The 27,170-nt window shown below is 42.1% G+C and overlaps 1 protein-coding gene across 1 annotated transcript in view; it reads right to left on the bottom strand.

Annotated features, from left to right (window-relative positions):
- Positions 1–477: 477 nt before the first annotated feature.
- Astn1 (astrotactin 1) overlaps positions 478–27,170 on the bottom strand; it is a 317,026-nt gene continuing 290,333 nt past the window's right edge. The window contains exons 19-23 of the mRNA XM_052200999.1: positions 25,607–25,758; positions 24,424–24,559; positions 18,380–18,480; positions 7,852–8,035; positions 478–3,683 (exon numbers count right to left, since the gene is read on the bottom strand). Of these exons, the coding sequence (XP_052056959.1) occupies positions 3,446–3,683; positions 7,852–8,035; positions 18,380–18,480; positions 24,424–24,559; positions 25,607–25,758 (811 nt within the window). The 3' untranslated portion in view covers positions 478–3,445. The remainder of the gene's footprint in view (positions 3,684–7,851; positions 8,036–18,379; positions 18,481–24,423; positions 24,560–25,606; positions 25,759–27,170) is intronic.

Here is a 27,170-nt window from a genome sequence, read left to right as displayed (position 1 = left end):
TTTGCAAAGTGTAAGGATGGATTTGGGATAGCCTTTTTGCAACATTTTCTTAGATGTACAAGGTTTAGACTCCAACACTTCCCCTCCCATCTTTTGCTTTGTCAGTCTACCTCCCCCTCATACTGATGTGTTCAGTGTGGAAGGCCATGCTTTGACAGGGCAAGGCTGTATCTCTCTGTGTCTGGAATACCGTGGATATGCTGCAAAGGCATTCAACTTACTGCTTACTTGGAAGAAAGCATAGACGATGAAAATCACTCCCACATAAAAGTAGGTTTATAATTGGCCATGGAAGCCAATTTTTGTTTCTAGTTAAGATAATGGCTTCAAAGCCCAAGTATTTGGAATCTAAATTGTAACATTTAAAACTTTAATTCACCCGTAGGTCACTGTGATCACTCAGTTTATGGGGAGACACGAGGTAATATCCACACACTCAACACTTACTGACAGCTTTGTTTATTATTTAGTCAATTACTTCATTTCTCATAAGCGTACAATAAATCTCTTAAACAACACTGGTGTAGTTGAAGTTGGTCACATTATACCACCTCTTTCTTCTACAGTAGTAGAGTGTTTCTCACAATTATTTTTTAATAGAACATTTGAATATCAAGGAGTGCAGTTAATTAAAAATAACGAATGGACCAAACTTCAAGAGAAACAATTGCACACTCATTTAAGGGTCTGATGCTATACAGTGGTCCGTGGACATTCAAGAGGAAACCATAGAGATCTCAGTTGGACACAGAGCTGGAGGTGGTTAGGTGGACAGAAGTGGCTCCCTTAAGACCTGTTTGGCAGCTTGGAAATGAGGTTTAATACTGGCTCAATGGCATTAGTCTTTCTAGACAGTTTTTCCAGGCAAGAACTGAGAATCATTGGCAGGGTGTGATATGCATCTCTCTGAGGGTAAACGTCCTCCAGCAATGTGTAAAACCATCTCCAGAGTACCCCCAATCCATTCATGTTGGAGTTTTTAACTCAAAAGTACATTGCTCCAGTCATAGGAGCTGTGTATGCGGTAACTGGGAGTGAGTGCGGGCACACACACACACACACACACACACACACACATACATCTAAAGAGAAAACACAAGAGCACACTGAAAGAATAAGGCAATCAATGGGAAGAAGTGAGAAGATGGAGGATAAAGGAGATGTGTGTACGAGGTGGAAAATCTTTGGAGAACAGGGCATAAAGATAGAAGAGAAGAGTAGAATGGGGGCAGGGTAACAAAGAAGTGAGCTTAATACCGCTCCTTGTCTTCCCTTCTGAGTCCATACGTTCTTATCTTCAACAAGTCTGGAATGCATCTGCAGCCTCATTATCCTTCTGTTCAACAAAGACACTCTTTTTTCATAGGATTGACTAGAAGAATGGCAAAAGAATGACAGTAAAGGGATGCTGTACGCACTGCCACACTGGGCCATAGCATCCTCTTCTCTGGTAATGGTGAACAAACTTCCCTTGGATGCTCTTTTACTGAAGCCCCTACCCTGGCCAGAAGTGAGACAGCTAAATTTTCTGCTAGGGTTTTGTCCTAAAAGGTGTGGAATCTGTGAGGCAAAAATTCGAAGACAAGTTTTCCAATATTTCAAAGAGAAATAAGCAAAGAGGGAAATAAGCCAAGCCTGCAATTTAATCTCCTCCCTATTCATCCAAGGGGAGGCTAGTGTGCCACAGTGCTGAGGGTACCAAAGGTGCCCTGACTCCACAGGCTAAGGGTGTACTTTTACTCCTTACCCTTCCATTGTACATTTGTACATTGTCCCTTAGGAAGGTGAAGTTCTCTGGGCAGGTTCCCTGTGGAGCTTAGTGATTCAATAGCTGTATGCATTAGGTAACAGAGTGGTTAAACCTTTATGTTTTAGAGGCACTGCAGCTTGGTGTATACAGTGTATGAGGGACCTGGGGAATGGTGAGTCACCTTCCTGCCTTGTGTTCCTCATCACTAAAGGGTCAATAAGAATAGAACTTTCTTAAGGGGGTGCTGTGAGATTCCAGTTGTTTATAGTAGCACACATCACATATCAAATAGTCCATGCCGTCTGTCATTATTCCTAATTGGAAAGTATGAATAAGGCTCAGTGGCTGAGTTATAGAGCCTTCCAGACCTGTGTCATGTGTTTCCACATAAGGAATTCCGATCAAGGCAAGCTGGCTGAATGTAAGTTGGGTTATTGTTACTCAGTCTGGTCCCATGAGTTGTTTTTAAAAGGCTGGCCTTCCTATTAGCTGGGTCATCATCCTTGGGCAGCGAGTGCAAATGGAGCCTCAGTCCTTAGGTGTGATCACCAGATGTTCTGGTCTTTCCAGTGACTCTGCTGCCCTTCAGTGACTGGCAGAGTTGAGTGGGCAGGCAGTGACAATGACAGAGTCCTGATGATTTTCATCAGAGAAAGGACTGTCAAAATTTACAATATAATTAAGAAATTGTAGTTAGGGCAGTGTGGACAGAAGTACTTTTCATATTGATAAAAACTTTAGTTCAGTAAAACACTGACAAGAAATAATCTCATTCCTGGATTAAAGCAAACACCAGCCAAGTCCTTTCTGTCTGGGGAAAGGGGGCTGGGACCAAGCAGAATAAAGGCTCTTAGAACTCTGATGGTACTCTAGACATGTACAACTGTTTTTAAACAAATTCCTCTTATTTCCTGAAGTGGTGGCAACTAAATAGTCTTGCAGGTAGCCCTCTCAGGAGCTATATTTGACAGGTGATATCTCAGTGCCTCTCAAAGATCAGGTTGTTTAGAAGAAAGGATAGAAATCAACAGAAATTGTAGTCCTGGTTTAACCTGGGGGAAGGCAGACCTAAATCTCTGTAAGGTCCAATGGACCTGTAACAGAACTTGGGTTTACCTCTGAGGTGTGGAAACATCAACAGGAGATTCTGGGGAGAAAAACATGAGAAACTGGCACGGATCATTTATTATCTTCTTCCAGTGAATGCCGTGGCTCCCAACATTCCAATGCTTCCTACGAAATGCCTGAGCTAGGGCATGAGGCAGCTTAATGCCCTTACTTCTGTCCCCAGGTGCCATAGACTTGGGAACCCATTAAGCAAAAGAGCCTCCACCTTAGACCTGCTGTAGGATGCAGAATAGAGCTCTTGAGAATCCTGATGGGTTGATTGAAGGTGAAAACATGAACGAAATCAAGGAATACCAAAGTGAGTTTCAAGGTAATCTTCTAAGGGAAAAAAAATGGTGCTGCATGAAGCTACTGGCTGGCGGGTTGACTGGTCATGCAGGTGGAGAATATCACACTGGACAAATCTCGCAGGGAGCAAAGGTCTACCCTACCCTCTTGCTGGTTTAGAAGGTACTTGTGGAGTTCTGGATGTTCCATTAAAAAATCTCTAAAAATCCACAAACCAACCCAGATGTTCCCTTCTTCTCCCCTGCTTTATTTTGGCAGTTACTCCCTGGCCCTGTGATGCTAGATGTCTTTGCTGTCCCCATAGTCATTGTAGGGGACACTCAAGGTCTGTTCCTCACATGTCTTCCTGAGGTCCCGGCTGAGCTCTGACCAGTCCAGTCCATAGGGTTTGATCTCACTGTAGCGGCAGCCCAGGTACTTGAGGGAGCCACGCCTCAAGCTTATCTTGGGCTCCTGAAGGAGTCCATTGCACCAGCTGCTCAGATCTCCAAGCTGGGAAAGGATGAGGCCTGCTTTCCTACAGATCAAAGAGAAGAGGATACTTCTGTCAGAAAAACAAACAAAACAGAGAAGGCTAGAAAAGAATTACTATCAGAGCAAGACTCCAGATTTTTAGAGGGTAGAGCTCAGCGTTCTATCTTTTCCACTTAGCATAGTCCATCCAATCCTTCATGTGTGTCTGTCTAATGAATGAATGAATGAGTGAGTGAAAGAATGAATGGGTATGCAAAGTGGCACATGCACAAAACAGAAATAGAAGTAACAAATGCAGCTATTAAAAAAAGTAAAAATGAGAACATGAGTAACTAGTGTTTGAGTGGGAATATATAATCTTTAAAACCATGGAATCTGTGGTTTTGAAAGAAATCAAATCACTGTTCTATAAAGCCAGTAATTTATCATCATTAAATGACATGTAATATGCTTGCCTGAGTAATTTCCTTTCAAGGCTATATTTGAATTGATAAAAAACAGTCAATATGGTGAAAGGAAAGGGGGTATCTGATATAACCAATTATATCTGTGCTGAGGTAATTATATTACAATAAGCCTGGGACAATACGGCTCTGGCTATCATTGACACAGGAGTATATCTCCAGGGACGCTCTTGCTCCACTTCTTCATAAAGTCACAGGGATACTGCCATTGCTACTAAAGCCCAGCCAAAAAAAAAAAAAGAAAGAAAGAAAGAAAGAAAGAAAGAAAGAAAGAAAGAAAGAAAGAAAGAAAGAAAAAGAAAAAGAAAAAAAAGCAAGCAAGGGAGTGGATGGGAGGGCATCTGAACCATTGAGGGTCCCTGGGGGCAGGAGAGGAGAGAAAGGTTGCCTCAGAGTTACACACATTTGAAAAGACTGACTCCTTAACACAGGGAGCCTCTTGCACCCAGTCTGGTGAAATGGGTTGACTGGGTTGACTGCTGGGTCTGTTTTGCCTGGTGTCAGAGATAAAGAATACCTGGAAGCCAACTCTCAGATCCTGTTGGCTTTCTCTTTAAGTTGTTAGGACAAGGGATTCTCTCCCTTGGTTGTATTTCTTTTCAATTCTATAAAGATGTCAGTGGCCATGGAGCCAGGAGGATGATTCCCACATTGCAGCAATCTCATGTAGGGCTCAGAATTCAGTCTAGAAAGCTGGTTGGGTAGAACCCCTTGTAGTATTTACTAACTATAAGCTGGTAAACTTCTCCTGTGACGAAGCATCTCTTTTCTACTTTAATCAACATTTCTTCAAAAAAATGGGGAATTTTTTTCTTCTGCACATCATTTATAATAAACACTTCAAAGATGAATAACTACATTCATTTAAGTCCTCTTCATCTGGGGAGTGAGTATGTAAGGAGAAGCAGCATGTGTGTGGTACATCTCTGGATTCCTAGAATGACAGGGGAAGGTGCAGCTGGTGTGGAAGGAAAGACGTTGAGATGTTTTAAGCAGCAAAGTCAAGGGGATGAGAACTCTGTAACAACACTGGAGGCAACATTGTATTTTCTCCAGCTGCAGCAGGTCAGAGGAACTCACACTCTACCTGCTGACTAAAAGCCTCTCGGAAGGATAATCTGTGCTTTCCCTATCAGTTTCTGTAGTTTGGCCAGGCAGGTTTTCTTAAAAAAAAAAAAAATCACTACTAAGGACTGTGGTAGCTCTTTCCTCCTCTTAATCCTTCCATTGTGTGCTATCATTAGCCAGCCTTCTGAGGAGTTGAAAGAGGTGGGGGCTGGGGTGTAGAATGAAAGAAGACCACATCTCATCATCTTCCAGAAACAGACAGAGCACAACCCAGTAGCCTTTCAAGAGAGTGAATTGAATTAGGCTGTGGAGTCTTAGTTGGTGTTTTCATTGCTCCAGTTACTGTTCTGTAAATAATAATTACTTTGGGTCTGCCCTTGACCATCTCAGAGTCAACAGCCTTCTTTGTTAGCAGTGGGGCAACACTGCTGTCCTCAGAGCGTTTGCAAATCTCAACTCAGTCTGGCGGCCTCCGCAGGTTTTAATGGAATTGAGTTTAGTAGAATTGTGGGAATCCTTTCTGTTTGCTAACAGGAAGTGTGTAGCCGCAGACCCATTTTTATTCATTCTCAAGATTAACCCCGCAGTGAATTGATGATGCCCCTCAAGGTGGTGGACATTTCCTTTCCTGTGGCTCTCCCTGAGATCCATGACATTAAAAACCAAGATTTTGTTTTGCATGGACTAAGGAAATAACACAATGTTTTCTACTATGTGTTTGTGAAAGGCCTGTACTGCCCATGAGAGATTCCCGGGGGAGATAGCGTGGAGGGGAGGGTGCACCAACCAACTGTGGGCTTTGCTTTACTGTGACATCCCCATTTCCTCTCCCCCCACCCGCTCACTTTCTGCATTAACCAATTTTTCTTCTGAGTCTCAGAGTCACAAAGGAGAAATTTTGAAGATTCAAATGCCCTTAGAAGTAACAATAAAATATGCAATGTTAGTACTATTCAAAATGTGGCATTTATGTGTCCTAATAAAGAATTGTGCATGTATGCTCAATAAATCTCAGATAAAAGAAGGGAAGGGAGGAACAGAGAAGAAACAAAAGAGTGGATGAAGAGGGGGTGGCTGGAGAGGAGTATGTCAGGCATGCGCAACAATTTGGCCAGGGATAGAGATAGGGTGCAGAGTAAAGGACATTACTTAATATTCATCTACTCTCTAAGCAAGGATTTATTTCTTAAAAATACTAAGACAGATTAACTGACCCGTACATAGTTCCCTTAGATCTACAGCAGTGGCTTTGTTTGTTTAAAGTCTATCATTTCTTACAAGTTACAGGTAAAACTTACAGAATGTAGCAAGATCCTGTCTGACTTTACATAAATAATCATTTTATTCCAAGAAGAATACTCTGAATTTTCTCTTTCACTCAAAAATAATAAAGTAGATCTTGGAAAGATGGCTAAGTTAGCAAAGTGCCTAGCATGCACACGTGAATGCAATTCCCAGAAACCAAGAAAAAGGCCAGAGCAGTGGGGCAGGGTGTGCCGGTAATCCCAGATCTGTACAGTTGGAGACACGCAGAACAATGCCCAAGGGTGACCTCTGGCCTCCAATCACATACACACACTGGTGTGTACCTGCACACATGCATACTTATACACAAACAGGCATGTTCACGTGTACACACACACACACACACACACACATGAAGAAAATACAAAGGAAATGTCCTGAACAATGGGCTTCTGTGACCATTTATAACTACTAAGGTGAGTGTCCTCAGGTGTCAGATGAATGGGGTGGGATGACATCTGGGGAACACTGTGCTTCCTCTGTTGATGGAGCTGGGGCAGGGGTGTGCAGGGTCCTACAGCACTGATTCCTTCATGTCCTCTGTCCTTCCCATCCATCTTTCTTTTTATGCTCCCTCACCTCTCCCTGTCCTTCTGTCCTCTCTCTTCTGTCCCACTCTGTCCTGTCTCCTTTCTTATATTTTTCTTTTTCTTCTACGTTCTTTCCCCACATTCTCATAGCCCTTGTTCTACTTCCATTTTTTTCAGAAATTCTTGAAGAATTTACTAAATTTCATGGAGCCCAAATCTTTATCCCGTCTAAGAATTCCAGAATTTCTAGGAAAGCTTTTCTCAAAATGGCAATGTATGGTCATAATAAATGTTATAACTGGGGAAGAATATCTCTATATTCCTCATTCCCCACTTTCCAGCTACTCTATCTGGGCTCTGCAATCTAAAGAGTATGTGTTGTGCTTTAGGAAGTGACAAGCTTGGGACTAGAGTAAGTGAATACCATTCCACCGGAATGGAGGCCCCATCTTCTCTGATACTGTCCTGAAAGAGCATGCAAACGTCATAAGACAGGCAACATTCTTGGGCACTAGATGTCTCAGGATAATCTCTTTAATGAAACTCCTACTTCCCTTCACAAGACTTCAAATTTGTTCTCTTCAAATTTAGCATTGGGAATGATGATCAGGAGTAAAGGCTTATTTTCTGAGTTCAGGAAGTGAGTTCATGACACAGCTGCTGAAAAAGAGCTTACTCCAAACCATTTTGCACAACTTGGGCTGTTTAAAGCATGGGGCTTAGTTCTTTGAGCATCTAAGATCTCTCAGAAAAATCTCTGCAGCTTCTATAAAAGACTGCAACAGCATGAGAGACACACGAATCCAGGGAGAGTTTGAAAGAGATGGCACAGCTCATTGAGTACCTGGGTCCTAACTCATCTTCACACCTCCAGGTGAATTCCCCAAAACTCTCATAGTGCTGGTTATAGTGGTAGAGGACTCGGTGCAAAGTGGGTGAACCCAGATCCAGAAGGGTGTTGTAGGCGGTCTGCTGCTCCTTTCCACTGGTGTAGCCATTGAAGAGATTGTAGATCTTGTCGGCTATTTCTGAGGAAGGAAGAAGAGGCAAGTCCAGTTGTGCTTTGAGAAATTAGGCAATTTCAACTCTGTGCAGATGTTCTGCAGAGTGTGCCAAGACAACTCTAGATGGTGCAGTCCACTAACATATAGGACACATGATACACACAAGCCATAACCTGTTCCTGAAATCATGATGAACACAAGATTAAAAGAGGAACAAGAGAAATGATTCAATCAAGAGATATGTAGACGGAGATGTATGAGACTGTCGCTGCTGTGCAACAGTATGCTGTTTACAATATAGTACTTTGTAAGTAGTGCACAGTCTGAAATAATGATTCACATAGAAATACATAAACCAATGATAATTGTTTGTTATCATGATCAACATTAAGCAATGCACACACACAATTGTTTGTGTCGTATGACTGGTGACACAATAGATTTGTTTACATTAGCACTCATGACCCTGTGAGAATGCTTTCTGCTCTTACATCTGATTGCTTCAGCGTTACTTGTGCATAGGAAATCTGTAGCTCCATTATAGTCTTGGAGACCACTGTAGTATATGTGGTGCATTACTCATATGTGCTCCATTACTAATCAAATGATCATTCATTACATTGCATTCAACCATTACACACACACACACACACACACACACACACACATACACATACACACACACACACACACACACACACATATATCCAAGCTAGTTTAGAAACAAAATTTACAGACAACATATTCAGCTATATTATACACTACACATAACTTTCCTTCAGAAGTCCAACAATGTATACATATTTATATGTGCCAAGAAAAATATATACATATGTACTTATGTGTGCATGTTGTTATTTTAAAACACTGACCCTGAAGTGTAAGAATGATTTGTGTAAGTCACTCCACGTCTGTTCCACTGAGTTTCAGTTTTCTCTATACTAAATTGAATGCCTTTGACTAATATATCTCTAAGGTCAATTTCAGCTGCAATACGTTTTGTCTTCCCAAGGTTTACTAAAAAACACATAACCCAAGGCAAAAACCTCATATATTCATGCTTGATTGGACAGTGCAATCCCAGAGAAATAGAGCTGTGGATAAAGTCCAATGAAGCAATAAATGAGTGTAAACATAAAGGATTATATTAGGAAGCTGGAACACCCTCCTGAAAACCTGAATGCTATATTTTGTGGGAGGGGAAGTATGCAATTTCTCAATCACTACTGGGCCATGTAGTGGGAGAAACTAAGACTTTATGTTCAGTTCCCACTAAAGACTGGTCCAAGTTTGCTTCCATACAAGACTGGTCCATGGTTGCTCCCCCAAGACATGACAACATTATATGTGTTGGTAGCATTTACCTGGGTACCAAGTGGTCCTCTAAAAAGCCAATGCCACAGGTGGCAGAGATAAGTGAAGCACCTCCAGCTAATATCTCTGAGCCATGAGAAGAATCTGGAGAGGCAATGACTTTAGAAGACAGAACATTTGCTGCAACCAAGTAGGCCCCATGGAAAAGCTTGGGGGTCTTATACATCTGGAAACTGAAGCCAGAATACTGTGAAGTCCCAGATGAGTAATCATTCAATTTAATTTATATCTGTGATGTTTCTGCCTCAAAGGTTTCCACGAATAAGACCAAGTTTGGGGACTTGATAAAGCAGTAACAGTTTTGCATAGCTTTGCATTTTTTTGTTTTGTTTCATAATTCAAGGAATGTTATTATTACATGGTTTCTCATTACAACTCTCAGAGGTGAGATGCTTTTGCACGTTCTCCTAAACATCTAGGAGTTAAGGTAAGCAATGCTTTCTCTTGGCCGTGTTAATTCTCCCAGGTGTGGAACTGAGTTCTTGAGTAAGAAAAGTCAGAATTAAGCCTACTTGACCTCATTAGTCAACCATAGCATGAGCTGCATGTACTAATGATAAGTGAATTTGGGGATATTGGCAAATGGCAGGTCTACCCAAGGGCTTTCTGGGTAGAATGAATACAATTTCTACCCAGTGTTGGCTTCCACATAACACTGATGGCAGTGGTAACAGGAGACAGACCTTATTTCCTTGATATCCTCAGAAGCTGCACTGTGCTAGACAAAACAGATGATCAGAAATTGTTGGATTAACAAATAGAACTCATAACTTTATGTGTAGTTTGATTCCACCTTGTCGCAGGGTTTCTAAGTGATCTCCCTCCAAGCTGGTTAACACTAACTCTAGAAACAAAATTTACAAACAACATATTCAGCTACATTACACATGACTTTCATTCAGAAATCCTTTTAGGTTGTTAAAATTTTCAGGTTGCTAAAGTGAGAGTTTCAGATAATGAAGACAATCTAGAAACTGAAATCCCATGATATCTCTAGCTATTATTAAAGGTTATTTATTTAATAAGCTAATAGCTTTAGATCCTCACACCCTTCAATGTAGATTTATGCATATCCTTCCTTGACAAGTAAGATTAAGAGATAAAACAAGGTTACCCACTGAAGGTCACTTAGCTAGTGTGGACTGTGGTGAAGGTTCTAAAGTGTTTGCCATTTCTATTTTGTATCGATGTTCTGTTATTAGTTTAAGGTATAAGAGGCAGAATCTTGGGATAACTATCTTCAATAAAGCACACCAGAATGGGGTGTCCTTGTAAGTGTACTAGGGGCCTGTCCTCTCTGGAGTTAGGACAGAAGAAAACAGAGTGCTAATTTGAAGGACTCACTTGTATTGATTTGGAAGTCAGAGGATGTTTTACAGAGACTAGAATGGCCAGGGAAGGAAAACCATTGGTGCTCAGACTGTGGCTTAGATAGAGTGCTTTAGAATCACTCTCCAACTGATTCACAGATGCTAAACAATGTCTTGAAATGGGAGACAATGTGTCAGATTCCAGGTTCTACTTGCAGTGGTCTCTGTTGAGAAACAGCCATGACTGCAGAGGTGATTCTTGGAGCATACGTCACTAACATGACAATTACTTTTAGCTGACCAAGCTACTATCTGCATCTTCTTCCACCACAAATCTTCTAAAAGGTAATCTAACTTAAGGGTATGATTATAAGCCTATCAGTAAACAGGATCTTACACACAGAAGGAAAAAAAAAAAAAAACCCTGTGCATCAGCTTCCAGAGCAAGAGAACATCTGGCTCTTCCTATCTCTACTGAGAGAACTGAGACTTTTTACTTCATTAGCTTTTAGAGCGTTGCAAGAATTAAGCAACTTAAAGAGCGCAGGTATTTTTAAGTGATTATTTTACTTGGCTTTGAGCTTCGCCAAAGTCTTCAGTTATCTATGATAAATTCAGGTCCTCCCTCTCTTTAATATATACAAGTTAGGAACAAACGGAGTGCAGGAGAAAAGATAGCAGCAGTCTGTTAGCAGAGCCTCCTTGCAAAAAGAGGGAGGCTGAGTTACTAGACATCAGAGATCTCTCTAACAATGGGATAAATTAAGAGGGCTGGACTGAAGCCAATTAGACTCAAAGGTATGGCTGAGGGCAGGCATCAAAGTTTCAAATAGACTCGGGTTCCTGTGTATTGGCTTTGGGTACATTACTTAGCTACTTTGGTTCTTAATTTCCTGGTTATCTAATAATAGTTAGTAATATACACTTCCCAGGATTCTCAAGACAAGAAAAGTTTTACTCAATGCAATGCTTTATATTAGCACAATGTCTGGTCACAGTACGTTTATACTGATTCATTAATATAATACAATTATTATTGAATGCCTACTGACTCCCGAAATGTTCCTATCCTTGGGAGCCACATCACTGAGAGAAACTGACAAAAATCCTGACTCTGTATTTGCTGTATAGTGATGGGAGACAGTCAGTAAGTGGTCAAACATTTTAAATAAGGGAGATGTAGTGTGTTAGAAGGCAAAGAAATTCCTTTGAGTGGCAAAGATAAAAGTATTGAGAAGAGGGTGTCAGCAATGAAACGATGAATACTGAGGTGAAACACAGAGAAGGGTGGACATGGGCTGTGGAATATCTTTTGAAGAGACAGGACATTCCAGCACCAAGGCTTTCAGATTATGGTGAGCAACAAATGGGTCAGTGCATATAAAAACAGGCGAATGATGGAAAAGGAGGGAGAAGGTAGTATTTTTGTTTTACAGCCAGTTCCTTGCTAGACCTTGTTTTCCTTCATACCAAGACAAAGAGAGAGGACATGAAACACAGATGCCCTGAAGACTGGGAAAACAGTGTGATTTAAATGAGGCAGTAACTTCAGAGATACAGGTGAATTTCCTCATCCCGCTAGAATAGCTGCTTTTTTTTTTCCTGAATCAGGAACAATTGGAAACACCTGCAGCTTTCTGTGATGGTTTTCTTGGTGTCATAGAAAAGCTTCCCAGGTAAGAGACCCAGATCCCTCATTTGGTAGTTCTCAGGATCCACCTGCAAACACAACCCCACAATGAACTAATGAAGGCTATAATTCCACATGGAAACGCAAGGTTCCACCCCTGGATATGCCTCCCTTTCGAGCTGCTCTGTGTGTCTGGCATGGCAGTGACTCTCACACGAGCAACATCAGCTCATACATGGCTGCTGTTTCCCACTGGAGTGTCTGAGTTAGAGCCTGAGAACATCCATTTCTGACAAGTTCCAGGACAATGCTGATGCTGTAGATTTTTTTATAGTCATTTTTTTTTTAAATTGATGCTGTAGATTTAAGAACCATATTGTGAAGACCACTGCAGAGCACTAGCCTATTTTCTCAAACCTTTCATTACTTTTCTTCTGGGGCCAGAGTTATCACAAAGCAACAGCTCTCTCTCTCTCTCTCTCTCTCTCTCTCTCTCTCTCTCTCTCTCTCTCTCACACACACACACACACACACACACATCTTTATCCCTGACTAGAGTACCTACTCTTCCTTCCTCCTTATTTTTATGTTTCTGAAACCTTCTCCAGGACTTGTGGATCCTTCTCCCATGTCCTTGAAGCGAATGTCCTTCTTAGCTCCTCACAGCCAACTTGAAGCAATTCCTACTCCCTTACATTGTTAAGATGGCTTCAATTGTCAAAATTCTTGTGTTATATATTTCCTACTTCTCATTTCCTAACCACTCTCTCACATCTACTAAAGAATCTTGCTCTGGTTCACCTCTACACCTCTTCCATGGTTGGCAGGTTTGCTCCCTGTGGAAGAGGACCCTTTAAGATACTCGGCTGCCAATCATTGTCTCTGAGAGCTGCTCCAACTTTGAAATATCAAATCTTAAAGCCACATATTATAAATATAACCTTTAAAAAATGTCTGTGTTTCTTATTGCTACTTGACATATTCCTCAATGGTAGCAAAAAAAAAAAAAAAATACAAGCAACAACAACAACAAAAACTTAGTGCCAACTCCTTCATTTACTCCAAGTATCTCCTCAATATATATCTTCCTCTACCTGAGATCCACATGGACTTAACATTAGTCTTCTTCTTCTCTGAGTCCCTCTTCTATCGTCTCTTTGCATGTTCATCCTTCTGGAATCTTCTAGGGCAAAAATCACACACCATTCAAGCAGATGAGACTGACATGACTCTTTCTTCTCCCATGCTCCACACCAAGCGTACTGGCAAATAAATCCTTTTGGTTCTTCATTGGCAAATTGAAGATCAGATCACCTCTTAGCAGCTGTCTGATGGTTTTCCTGGTATAAACAGCAGCTTGCCTCCTATCAGTTGCCATAGCTTTCTATTTCCACTTTAGAATGTTCTTCTGGGTCTGTCCTCACAACAACAGTGAAAATGACCTTCTAAACATAAAATCTAATATGTCACTCTTTTGTCCCAAGTTCTTTTCCTTTACAATCCCAGATACCGTCCCTTTCTACCAACAACTATGCCCTAGTAAATCTGCCCAGAGCCCCTGGGAACTCCTACCCTCTACTTTTCCCCACAAATGTGATCCAAGAATCACAGGTCTTCTTTGCCTTCTTCAAACATCCTGTAGTCCAATTCTGATACATTTTGAAATGATCTTTGCAAAGATATTTGTGTGGTTTCCTCTCTCACGTACTTTCCCTAACTCTAGCTTTTGCCCTTTCTCTATCATGCTGTATTTATTATCTCCATAACAGGAATCATCATTCAAAATACATATTCTATGATTTTGCTGCTGTTGCCTATCGCCTCTGCTGATATAGTTATACAGGTATGGTATTTTTTGCTCCTGCTGTATAAACAGATATTCAGTAAGGACTAAATATCTGTTGAACGGATTAATAAATACATGAAATTATAAGATTCTTGAAAATTGATTCTGAATTCATTACTAGGATCTGATACACATCTGTTCAGTGACTAATACCAGGAGCCAAACACATCCATCTGTGGAAGATTCAAATAATGGACTAGATGGAGTTGTGTGGTATCAGGATAGGAAGGCAGATGCTGAGGAAGTCGAAGATAAGAACTAGCCTTCTTTGGTGAGATTCCATGGGGAACTTTTGGGATATCACAGCTCAACCTTCACGGTAGACAACAAGATTTAACTTATTACTAATACATGTTTACTGCGACTCTAGCAAAAGGACAGTTTAAACACACTTATGCAGTGGCTTGACTGTTATGACATGTTAAAATTCTTAGAAAGTAGCTAGCTTTGGATAAATGATCATATGAGGGATAGTGTCTGGGAGCTGACAACACAGTCCAGGTCAACTTCCTCTTTGTCCTTAGATTTAAGCTGAGACCCAAGTGAGTTATATTTATGATCACCATCTGGGTTTGAGACAGACAAAGCATATGGGTTTTTCCTTTGGTAGAACTGTATTAATTTGTAAGGATACCCTCCATTAGTCTAACCCATTAGTCTCCGGAATTGCTCTGTGTAGGATGCCTTCCTGGATGAAGGATAACAGGACCTGGGGGTGTCATTTTATTCTCTCAGCATTAAATGTCTTCGTGTGTGTCCCTGTGTCCCCAGTTCCTTGTCTGGAAGCAAGGGCAGGTAGAAAGCCATTCAGACATCCTGTACTAGAACTGACAGACAGGAACCCTGCAGACAAAGAGCTGCTAAGTATCAGGAGTCCTATAGTGAGTACCACACTGCTGCATTATTTCTCCTGCTAATCTGCTCCCCGCTGTTTCTGCTCAGCCAGAAGCTCCATGGTAGCTGTGGCCTCTCCACAGATTCCAGTCAACATTAAACAGAAGGACACCTTCCTAAACAGTGCCTGGCTGTGCTATGGATGCACCCCCTACCCCGGCAGACTCGCCCATAGAGATGTATAACCCAGACCTTTATCTTCACAAAGCTTCAGAGACCTTTCTGGCTCAGATCCTGTAAACCAGCTCCTCTCCCACTAGGGAGAAAGAAGCACAGCTGCCTTGTGCATGTGGGGTTCTGTTCTTATCCCACTGGACAGAGCCCTGAGAGGGAGGATTCTTGCTATCATTTTTTACAGTGGCTCTTTTCTTCGCAAGTTTGCAGAGACAATGTTCTATGGAGTCTTTTGCCTAATTTCTCTCTCAATTTGTCTTAGTTCCATTGTAAAAATAAATGGGCATTGTGGACAGCTATGGACTCTAAGCGTGGGTTCCATTAGGTTCTTTGTAACCTAAGGCACCTTATTTACTTTACTCTGAATTTCAATTTTCTCGCATGTAAAATAAGGGCAGGGTTGTGCTTTTTTGCTTCATACATAAAATATTGAGTTTCTATCAGAAGGCAGGCTTTACAATTGGTTAAAAATCACTGTGACTCCTACCACTGGCTGATTATTGACCATGTCCTAATCACTGTTTGTTTTTACTATTTTTAAGTTAATTGCCTCATTCAACTCTCTCTAGACCCTTAAAATTGGGGGTGGGGTGGGGAGTACTATTTCCTGTTACCACATTTCATATATAAATGAACTGAGCCTGGGATAAAGTAACCTGCTCAAGGTCAAGTAAGTAGATGGTGGGCCAGGAACCCAAACTCAGTCTGTTGACTGCAAGGCCAATGTATGTTCTTACATAACCTGTCAGTCAATTATACAACCTTCTAGATATTAGGGACATACAGTACAGAAAAAGAGACTTGGGTCATACTATTACGACACCCCCTGGCTAGTGGTGTCTCAAGATTGAACACATCATTATAAAAACTGAGAAAAAGTGTTTTAACGTCAGAAACAAAGTACTGTGAAGACACCTAACAATGCTGCTTGCCCTCTTCTGCTGTGAGGAAGGGACACTCGAGCTGAATTTTCATGCTGAGATGAGTTAATCACTTGGAAAGGTACAGAGCATTTGAAGTAATAGGGCCTAATACATGCAGTGACCCTACGACAGAAGTGAGACCTGCATAAGAGGAATTGAGAAGAGCAATAGGAACAGAAGGAAGAGATTGATGGGGTAGTGGAGAGTTGGCACGTAGGCACGGAAGAAGTAGAAAGGGTCACCCATTTAGGTCCTAGTAGTCCTATTAAATATTTATGCCACAAGAAGAATGGCAATCCATTAGTGGATTGTAATGAGAAAGTGTTCCATTACAGTCAGATGTCATTAAAAATACTGGGCCCATAGCATGCGGATAATATTAGCTAGAAAAATACTGTTCGGAGTTGTACAATACTAAAATATCGCTGGTTTTAAAATCAAAATAGAGCTTGGTAGACAAAGCATTTTGAGGATCCCATTCCTGCTGCACAGAGCCGTCATTGCACTTTTCCAATAAAACCTCGCTTGCCTGCTCTTGAGCTTGCTTGAGATTTCACCTCACACCAGTCAGAATGGCTAAAGTCAAAAACTCAGGAGACAGCAGGTGTTGGCGAGGATGTGGAGAAAGAGGAACCCTTCTTCACTGCTGGTGGGATTGCGAGATGGTACAACTACTTTGGAAATCAGTCTGGCGGTTTCTCAGAAATCTGGGCATGACACTTCCGGAGGACCCTGCTATACCACTCCTGGGCATATACCCAGCGGATTCCCCCGCATGCAATAAGGACACATGCTCCACTATGTTCATAGCAGCCCTATTTGTAGTAGCCAGAAGCTGGAAAGAACCCAGGTGTCCCTCAACAGAGGAATGGATACAAAAAAATGTGGTATATTTACACAATGGAGTACTATTCAGCCATGAATTCATGAAATTCTTAGACAAATGGATGGAGCTGGAGAACATCATACTAAGTGAGGTAACCGAGTCTCAAAAGATCAATCATGGTATGCACTCACTGATAAGTGGATATTAGCCTAGAAACTTTGAATACTCAAGACATAATCCATATTTCAAATGATGTCCAAGAAGAAGGAAGGAGTGGCCCCTGGTTCTGGAAATGCTCAGTGCAGCAGTATAGGGGAATACCAGAACAGGGAAGTGGGAAGGAGTAGATGGGGGAACAGGGGGAGGGAAGAGGGCTTATTGGACTTTCAGGGAGTAGAGAGCCAGAAGAGGGGAAATCATTTGAAATGTAAATAAAGGATATATCGAATTTAAAAAAAAGAAAAAGAAAATTAGTCTAGATCTCTCTTCCCCAAATGATTTTTATCACTGTGGTGTCACCCAACAACATTCTGGCACTGTGTCATTCTTGGTTAAGATGATGTGTACATAGGCAAGAACTACATGTAAGGTAATGAGAGGCATTAGAAAATTGGCTTAGCCATGGACCATCCCTGACTGAATCTGCAGAGCCAGAGTACTCAGTGTCTCTGCTAATAAAAAGGCTTCGATTTCCGTTCTGCCTACTAGATGTCCGTGGCTTATAGCATCACCTTAATTGGTGCTGGAGTCTGATAGATGTGGTAAGCAGAACTGATGGACCCTGGCTCTTCAGAGATGTGAAAACTTTAGAGCAGGGGATGATGCCCAGACCAGCCAGGGAGCATCTCTTGTGTGATGAATGATGATTGAGGGAAAACTTCTTAGTGGACCAGGACCAATATCAGTGAGGGAGGTTATACTGAATACGCTGAAGAAGTAGCACATAATAACTTTAAAGTACAGAGTGAAAGATCTAGGCACAATGAAGGAAGGGGTTGTTAACTGATCAATTCTAAATCTACAGCCTCCTATGCTTGAAACAAACTTTCACATGTACAAATCCTCCATGAAGAGCAAGTAATCCATCTGTGTCCTGAGGGCAGAGATGGCTGGTGCTTTTGCATAGACATAATGCATTCCTGAGAACTTTATCAATATCTGCTGCTGATTGCTGCATTTTGGGCTCTATAAGGTAACAGAACCCAGTGGAACTTCGCCATAGGTAGAACAGTACTGATAGAAAGCCCAAGGTTCTACCTTGAGCATGAATTCCCCTTCCTGCCACACTCCCGGTCATTCTGTTTACTCCTTCGATTACTGGTACCTTAGAGTGGCAAGGGTAGATGGCTGGGCAATCATGTGTAGACATTGTTAACTTCAGTGTCACTTACCTTGGGCTTTGACATCATCTACCACAGGACACGGGGTCTTCACAATCACGTCACTTGGCCTGGAGCGTCTCCCTGTGTTGTCTACTCCCCAGAGGGTGAACCTGGCAGAAAGGTAGGAAGGTAGCATTATTAGAGGGGACACATCTAGGGGCTGGGGCTGAGCAGCTCCGCCTGGATGTCCAGCTTGATCTGCATAGGTCAGAACCCAGCCAGCTTCCTTCATCTCACACTTAGCACCAGCACTCTGGCTAGAAAGCAGCAGCATGAAGCCTCTCAATGCTCCCAGTGGTCTGTGGTTGGGATATGCTATTTTGAAAGCTGTTTGATTAGAAGCATCACAGAGAAGAACACTTTATCTCTACAAGGAGGTCTCGGGTACTATTGCTGATAATTCTCAGGCTCAATTCAGATCTACTCAGTATGACCTAGGAACTAGAAACCTGCACATTACCAAGCACTGAGACTTCTAAGTAACCCATTTTCTTATCTTTCTTTTATTCTATCTGTCTGTATGTCTGTCTATCTATCTATCTATCTATCTATCTATCTATCTATCTATCTATCTATCTATCTGTGTTTGACAAGGGTCTCACTGTGTTTCCCAATCTTAAGGAAGGAATCTGAGACCTCAAATGATCCTGTCTCTACCATGACACAAACCCCAAATGCCTTCCAAGTATCCCTGATGCCATTTATGTGTAATCACAAGGTGAAAGAATAGATATCTTTGCAAATGGATGCTAGATTACAGTAACTCCTGTGATCTCTATTTTGCCTTGTCTATAATATGGGGAAGATAATAAGCCATGGTGAGAAGGAAAGATAGTGGTGCTGTACACAAAGCCCTGAGATATCACACCATGTCGTGTTAGCTCTGTCCTGATCCATGCTGCCCCTGTGTTTGGCTTATGTCTTTATGCAAAGACTGAGGATAGAGCCACTCTTTAAATTCAGAAGAAAACAGCCAAGATGAAGGCCCTCTGGCTTGTGCATAGCTAGGCACTCCATTTCCACTGTTTTCCACTGAGATTCAGGAGTCCATAGGGAAGTACCTCAGTCCAACAGAGGGAACACTAGTACCAAGGGAATCCCATTGGATGATGAAACTGATTAAGACAGGAGAGACTCTGGGGACCTGACCATGAAAACAGGTCCTGGTGTCTGCAAAGGGCCTCTGATAACTAATCAGGCCACCCAAAGGACATCACCACCACCTTCCTGACCCCTTTCTTCATGCTGAATTTCTATAGAAAGCTGTTTTTACTGGAAAACATGTCCATGGTTTTGTTGGTTGTTGTTCCTCTTGGTGAAGTTTCATGGTAGGAGAAGAGGAAGGGGAATTAAGGAAAGAAGGATGACCCAGGTAAATGCAAGTTGGGCCTTAACACTTGAACCTGTGAACTAGAAAGCAGTGAATACTACTTAATGATCTTTCCAGGGAATGTTTTCAAAAGAGAGAGGATCTCATGCCCACTGTTCTTCCTTACAAAGAAGCATAGAGGACAGTCAGAGAAAAGACCCAAATGCCCTGAGATGCCATGTACCTGTCTCTGCTCTCCTTAAACTCGCATCAGTGCCATGGAAGCCTCAAATAGACAGGCTCCATTATCTCCCCGGGTCTAGTAAGATTTAAAACGTGATGACCTGCTTAGATCCAAAGGCATGGGCTAGATTGTAGCTGTTACGTACCTAAAGGGCTTTCTCAGCTATTAGATCAGGAACAAGCACTGTACTTTCTTATCAGCAGAGAGGATTCAGGCCACTCCATCGTGTTTGCCTTATGCCATGCTCAATGGCCTTCCCCAGTAACTCCACCAACCACAGTCCTTCCTCACCTACCACACGTGTCCTGATTCCCAATTGAGCATCATACCATCCTTTTCCTGCCATACCTTCTTAGAGAGCATGGGGGTCACTGACACTTCTCATCCCCATCCCAGCCCTGGCAACTATGATATTTTTTCTCATTTGTCCCCGGGTGCTTCATCAGTTTCTTGGCCTTGTTTCTGACCTTGTTTTCTGGACCCTCAAACCTGTAGCTGGTACACCCGACCCTTTGGAAACAAACCATCTCCATTTCTGAGTTCAATGAACTGTTAACCAGGTCTTAGAGCACATTCAGCTAAGGTTCTGACGGTAAACCTAAAGGTACCATGGGCTACCCCCAGTGCAGACTTATACCTCATGGACTATGATTCTCATGCCAAGCCATGTTCTCTGTAATCCCTAATAGTATGTGAAGCTGGAAATCCCAGAAATTCAGAATAGAGCAAATATATACTTTAGGAGTCTGAGACACTTTTAGTGAAAATGGAATCTGTTTTTCTTCTGCTTGGGTTTCAAGGTTTGGTCTTTGTTGTAGACTCTGTTGCAACTGTTCTTGGGGGAGCCAGGAGATATGAGGTCCTGATTTTTGTAGGCTGACATTCCAGGCTGGTGTGGGCATGGTCTTAGGTTACAAGCCTAGCCCTGTTACCTCCTGTGCTCATAGGGAGCATATCTTCTACAGTCCTACAACTCCAGGTAAGGCTGCAATGTGTTTCCTACTTCCACCTGCCAAGAAGCTGAAGGTGCCAACCTCAACTCTGTGGCTGGAGCCACTACGTGCAGCCCATCACAATTTAATCCTAAACCCTTAATGCTTATGTTTCGCTGGACTGTGGCATCCTATTGTTTGGGTACCAAGTTGGCTGCCAGATGGACCCTGTCTTTCAGTTCCTGGGATAGAGTCGGTCACCAACATCCAGCTAACAAAGATGTCCCTATTTGCATTAAGTCCCACATATTCTGAAGGGCAGTTAAAGTGAAATGCAAGCTACTAATCTCTGACTATTTAATGGCACATTTTATTTTTAATACGAGGCAGATATTAGGAAAGGAAATGCCTCATACAACTTTCCAAGTACAGACAGAACTTGACCTTCAGTACTCTTCCTCAACAGTCCAAGCCCTCACGCCCCCTCAACCCAGAGCACATCCCCCTCAACCCTGAGCACACACCCCCCCAAACCCTGAGACACTGAGAGAACAGCCAGGGTATTTGACTACTAAAGGCTGGGGAGCACTTTCCACATTTTCATGTGGTAATGCCATGTGCTGTCATTAAAGGAAGGCCTTCTCTGTTTGCTGTTAGCATTCTTATTTTTCCACAGCACTCTCTGAAGACAGCAAGAGGGTTAGCTGGAATTACTGACAGAAGAGATAAGCCTTGCTCCAGATCCAGGGAGCTCACATCTAAGTCCGTTTATTGCTTCTTCCAAAGCTTCTGGGCTTCCTCTCCAGCCGCAGGCTGGGACCTCTCAGTGCGTAGTTAGCATCGGGGTGATGACACCACAGAGACATTTGTGCGTGGGAACTGACACAGACTGGCTCAGGCCCCAGGGCTGGGCCTTAAAGGTCTGGAGCCTACTAAGAGGGACGATGGTAAAGCTGTCAGGGCTGCCTACAGAGCTGGCTGTGTCACCCTCTGCTTTCTTGATTTCTTCCTGCCAATATGGGGGCTTTTGCTCATCCTGTGATTCAGACATCTTTTTCCACCATCCATCTGCTGTCATGTGCTCAGAAATGCAAGGGCGCTTCTGCCAGCAGGTGTTGTAGTGAGAGGGCGCTGGAGAAGGGGAGGGCGGTGGGAAGGGGAGGTGATCCCTCTACAATCTAAAGTGAAGATGTTGGATCTGTCCCACTTTATGGAGTTCTTAAATATGTTTGTGTCACAGGACCCATTCTCGGTATGCTTCTCTAGTGGCATTAAATGAAATCTGTGATAAAGAAAGCCATCTGAAACTCAGACATAAGTTCATAACCCTCGTTGAAGACCAGCTTTTGCCTTAGACTGCAGGATAATGTTCCTAGATTTTGGTCGAAGAACCTGGGATGGCTTGGAAGTAAGATCCAGTATGCAGAAAAGAAGAAACCCTGCTTCAGCTCGTAACCACTATTTACAGCCCTAGTTGTGTGATTCTGGGGGAAGTTATTCAATTTTACTGAACCTCAGTTTCTTCAGCTATAAAATGGAACCAAGTGTAGTCAGTCATAACTATACTTGGAACACTCTGTAAAAGACAGTTGCCTTCTCCCTAATCTATAAGAAAACGTGGGTGCCTAAAAGTTAAGGTTCCCATTTAAAGACACTTTATGGCTAGGAGCAAAACCAGGCCTGCAGGATTTTATCTTTGAACAAAAGTTGAAAGTTCAAATATTCTTTCTTCCTCAATGGAGAAGAATGCTTCTAGCCTACGTCGCCCTTTTCCCACACTCTGGGTCTCCTGTCCAGGCCACCCCAGGCTAGTCTGCCAGGGTCTAAGAACATCATCTTGCATGCAAAAGCAAGAGCTGGTTCTCACTGGGGGCTTTGAATTTACATCTGAGTGTCAGCTAGCTTTTCCAGCAATCTGCAGTGCCACCTAGTGGAAGCTGGCTGTCTTTTAGCCTGGTAGCCTCTTCCACTTGTGTAATCAACACTTACTGGAAGTAGGTGATTTACAAAACATAGGAAGTGAACACTAGAAAGTCATCAAAGATGCTGAATGTGGGAGAGGATCTTAGCCTTAGGTCTTTGACCAGGAAACAAAGTCAAGGCAAGGCTAACTTGAGGAGGGTCCTAGACTTGGTAATGGTCTACCTATTGTTCCACCAGAACTTCAAACTTCCTAATTAACAAGTAGGAAGCACAGATAGGAGTTAGCCCACCCTCTTTATAAATGGCCATAGGAGACACATTGATTTGGAGACTTTAAAAAAATTAGATTGCTGGTCTTCATTCCCACATCTGGATCCCTTTGTCATGTGCTCTTCCTCTGAGAGGGCTACAGCTGTCCAAATATCAAGAGAGCTGTTATGGGTCAAGGCATCCTGTCCAAAGAGCAGGCAGATAGACAGTCTTTGGTATTGGCATTGTCATCCTTGTGTGGGCATCCATTCCAGACTCTCAGATGTCACTTGTCCTTATTCATTTCACATTCACCCAGTACCGCCCTGAGTTACATTTCCCATTTGGAAGAGACGCAGCTAAATATCTAAGTTCATCACGATCAATGGCACTCAGATTTCTAGTGCTTCCCATCTTTGAACTCCTTAGGAGAGGAAGTAGAGATGATTTATTCTGGAAACCTTGACTCTCTGCCTGTGACCTCATCTGTAAACTGTTAGATGTTTTTCATACTGGTGGGGTCAGAAAGCTTCCAAACTGCATCACTCTGAATCCTGCGTTAGACCGTGGATTTTTCCACCATGACTTAGATGCTATCACCATATCTCCTCTTTTGGCATCTCTTATGTCTCTGCTCACAAATATTTTACAGTCATTCCCAGAGCACAGGAAGAGATGAGAAGAGTTCAGTGTGAACATAGACATGTTCCAAGCATGGTGATATAATTCACTACTTTTTCTTTGATGAAAAATGCTGACCAGTTCTGAACTCTATAAATTATTTCAGAGCCACTAGAGATGGCTTTCTGAAGCACAGTTCTTGGCATTGTCCTGTTTTCTTAAAAAAAAAAAAATAAGAGAAAAAGAAAAAAGCTCTTCTCTGACATACAGCATTCACTTTGACTCCCAGACTCATTCTCTTCTACCTCTTTTTATTCACCATCTGCTTCAGACCAATTGGACCACCCACAGCTCCCCTCCAGGCCTCTCTACCTTTGCCCCAGGGATATTTAACCTAGTGTGCCTTTCCCAACATCACAGAAGCTATTGATTTCTATATAATCCAATTTAGAATCTAGCCAGCAACTCTACATAGAATAAATCACTTCCTTCATTCTTTCCAACACGTCCTTGGCCTTTCTAACTAACATATTCTCTATTCTGCCTTGAGTTAGTTACAATTATCTGTTTACACATGTCCTCTGTATATTATAAACTCTTTGATGACAAGACTTTTCCCTGACATTCCTCCGCAATGCCTATTGAAATATAACTGCTAAAACTGAAAAAGAAAAAAATCTCTTGCAAAGTCTCTGAAGGAACTTGGGTTATAAAGAGGAATGAGCAAAAACCTCAAATTTTCTGGTAAGGAAACATTAAGGTGTTTACTACTTACATGTAAATGGTATCAGGTTCCAAGCATCTGATGATGAGAGAAATGGTGGTGAGCTGCTTGTCTGGAACCTGAGACGGCATGGCACATGGAGCCTTTGCTCCAGAGATGATGTCATCTACAAAGCTCAGCACTGTTTCTGCACCAAGGAAAAGAATGAGGAAAGCCTGAGAAAGAGTGATGTTCAAACCTTGAGCAATGCTAGAACTTGTTGGAACTTCTTAACTTCCTAGTGGAGGAAGGAAACCTGAGAGAAAAAACATTATTCTGATCGTATCACTGAATTAGATCAAGGACTACTAAGGCAAAAAACAAAAAAGCAAAAAAAAAAAAAAAAACAAAAAAAAAACAAAAAACACAAACACAAAACAAAACAAAACAAAACAAAACAAAACAAAAAAACCCAAATGCTACATCTGAGCGATTTTCCATGAAACACCTTGACATTGACAAGAACACTTGTGTTGCTGGTTCCTGGGCCCTAATATACCTTAGCAACACCTATGCATACCAAGGGAAGCACCTCAGAAACAGCGATGGAGAGCTCTCCATGCTCCAAAGATGTTTCTTCAAACCTCATTACCAGGTTCAATAGGAACTCTTAGATTGTGGGCATCCTCATCCCAAAGACGACCATTTTTATATGAAAGACTTAGGATTATTGCTGTCAGTTTTTCTCTATGTTTTGTTTGTAAGTCATGGGACTTTTATTTCTGTGGGTTATTTCTAAGGCTTCCCTTTTCTCTCAGGACTTGACAAAAGTCAGTTTGCTTTAGGACAAGACGTGGATCAAGAGCATCTGTTTGCACATGCCTTTGCCTAGAGGGGGTTATTAGCAAAGGAATTTTTGTTTTTTCTGTAATCATGGCAGTGGTTAGCAGAGAATTGTTTCTTAATTGTGGGCTAGCATAACTAGTGTACTATGTTGTTGTTGCTTGTAAGTATGCCTAGAGGCAATGAAATGGACACCTCTTTTATAAATAAAAGAAAAGCAAAAATCAAAACAAGACTTTGTCAGATGCTCACCATGCAAAAACTCTTAAATTGACAAGATGGCTGCTGCCTGCAGGAGACAATAGTTGCTCCTATTCCATGCTTCACTGTGCTGCCCCACAACACTGGGGACTTGAAGCAATGCCACAAGGCAAGGCTTTCTTTTCTTTTTCTACTTTCAGAATATGCTCACCTGTCTCCACTTTGGAGTGGTCCATCCGGTCAGTGACTTTCTCTTGCCGGATCAGGTAATCTACAATCTGCACTCCAATTGGTGGCTCTGAATGTTCCCACTCCAGGACCAGGAGGGTGCTGCTGGGTTCGTGTACTGTGGAAAGTCTCAGTCTGAGTGGAAAAAAGAAGAAACATGAAATGGGAACTCAGCCGAGACCTGTGTCACTGCCTCAACTGCCACATTTCAAATTCTTCTTACAAATGACAACTCTAGTCTCTCTAAGCACTTGTCTCTCTCACTAGATGCTAAGGTCTCCGGAGACTTAGAAGGTCTATGTTTGAATTGTGTAAATGAATAATTAAGTGAAGACGTAAAGATCAATGGAGATATACCTGGTACATGTTTGGGGATTGGACTTTATTGATAGGTCTTTTTTACATAGTTTGAAATACAATTTTTGGGTTTTCTCTTGAGGAAGACTAAACAAATATTTTGTGCAATGTGTACCTCAAAGCCCATTGAATATTCCAAGAGAATATTGCATTAATAAGAGCACAGATTAGTTTAAATTCCATAACCATCAGGATCTGTGAAGCCCTCCTTGCCCCGCCTCTTGTTCTTCTATGTCTTCCTCTCCAGTTCATCTGCTGACTGAACTTCAGAGCAGGCTCAGCTCAAAAGTAACACAGAGAGTTGGCCATGTTACCACTCTTTTGTGGGTGATAACCTGTGTCTCCTGCTCAGGACCTGATGCCAGTTTCTGTCTATCTCTTTGGGTGCCTATGAGCCCTAGTTCCTATTACAGGCTCTGTTTGTCTTTCTTTACATTTCATAGTCTCTCATTGTTTTCAAGTTGTCTTGGCCTTGAACATTGCCTTGCCTTGCTACCTCATACCCCTCTGTACATTATAGAGACTGAGTAACCAGTACTGATGTTCACTGGGGTGGATCACCTGATAGCCCAAGTGTTTTCAATTTGCTTCCTTGTCCTGACTTCTTATATGTGGTTCATATTTCCTTCTTGCTTCCAATTCCTCGTCTCTCTCCAGACCACTAGATGATGAGGGTTTTCCCAGTTCCTGATCACTCACTGTAGCCTCTCTTGTTCACAATATCCCTAGGATTCATCCACATCTTTGTCCTTGGTTTTTCTAAGTCAAGGTGTCTGTAGCCCTCACCGTCTTTCTATCTTCTACCTAAGTGCCTCTCAAATTCAAAGGACAAGACAGCAGAGCTGAATCACACCAAGTAACCTGCAATGTCCAATTTCAACTCAACACATATGTTCATAGTGTTTACGCATGTGATACAGCTTTAACATGAAATCAAGGGATGGTGTTTGGGGAATAAGAAGCAGTCAACTAGTAGGAAAATAATAAGAAACACATGCTCATCTGCTAGCAGCTACTATGAAGGAGTGCATAGTTTTCATATGACATTGGGGTGGAATAGATCCAAAACAGTGCGGATATTGACAAATTCATTAATTAGAGTCATATGCAGAATGCTATTTTGAAGGGAAAAAAAAGCATTAGGACGCTTAAGTTAGTAGCTAAGCTTTCTGAGAACTCAGATTCTGTGA

This window comes from Apodemus sylvaticus, chromosome 12, assembly GCF_947179515.1.
Source record: "Apodemus sylvaticus chromosome 12, mApoSyl1.1, whole genome shotgun sequence".
NCBI lineage: Eukaryota > Metazoa > Chordata > Mammalia > Rodentia > Muridae > Apodemus > Apodemus sylvaticus.
This window is presented reverse-complemented; position numbering and strand designations above follow the sequence as displayed.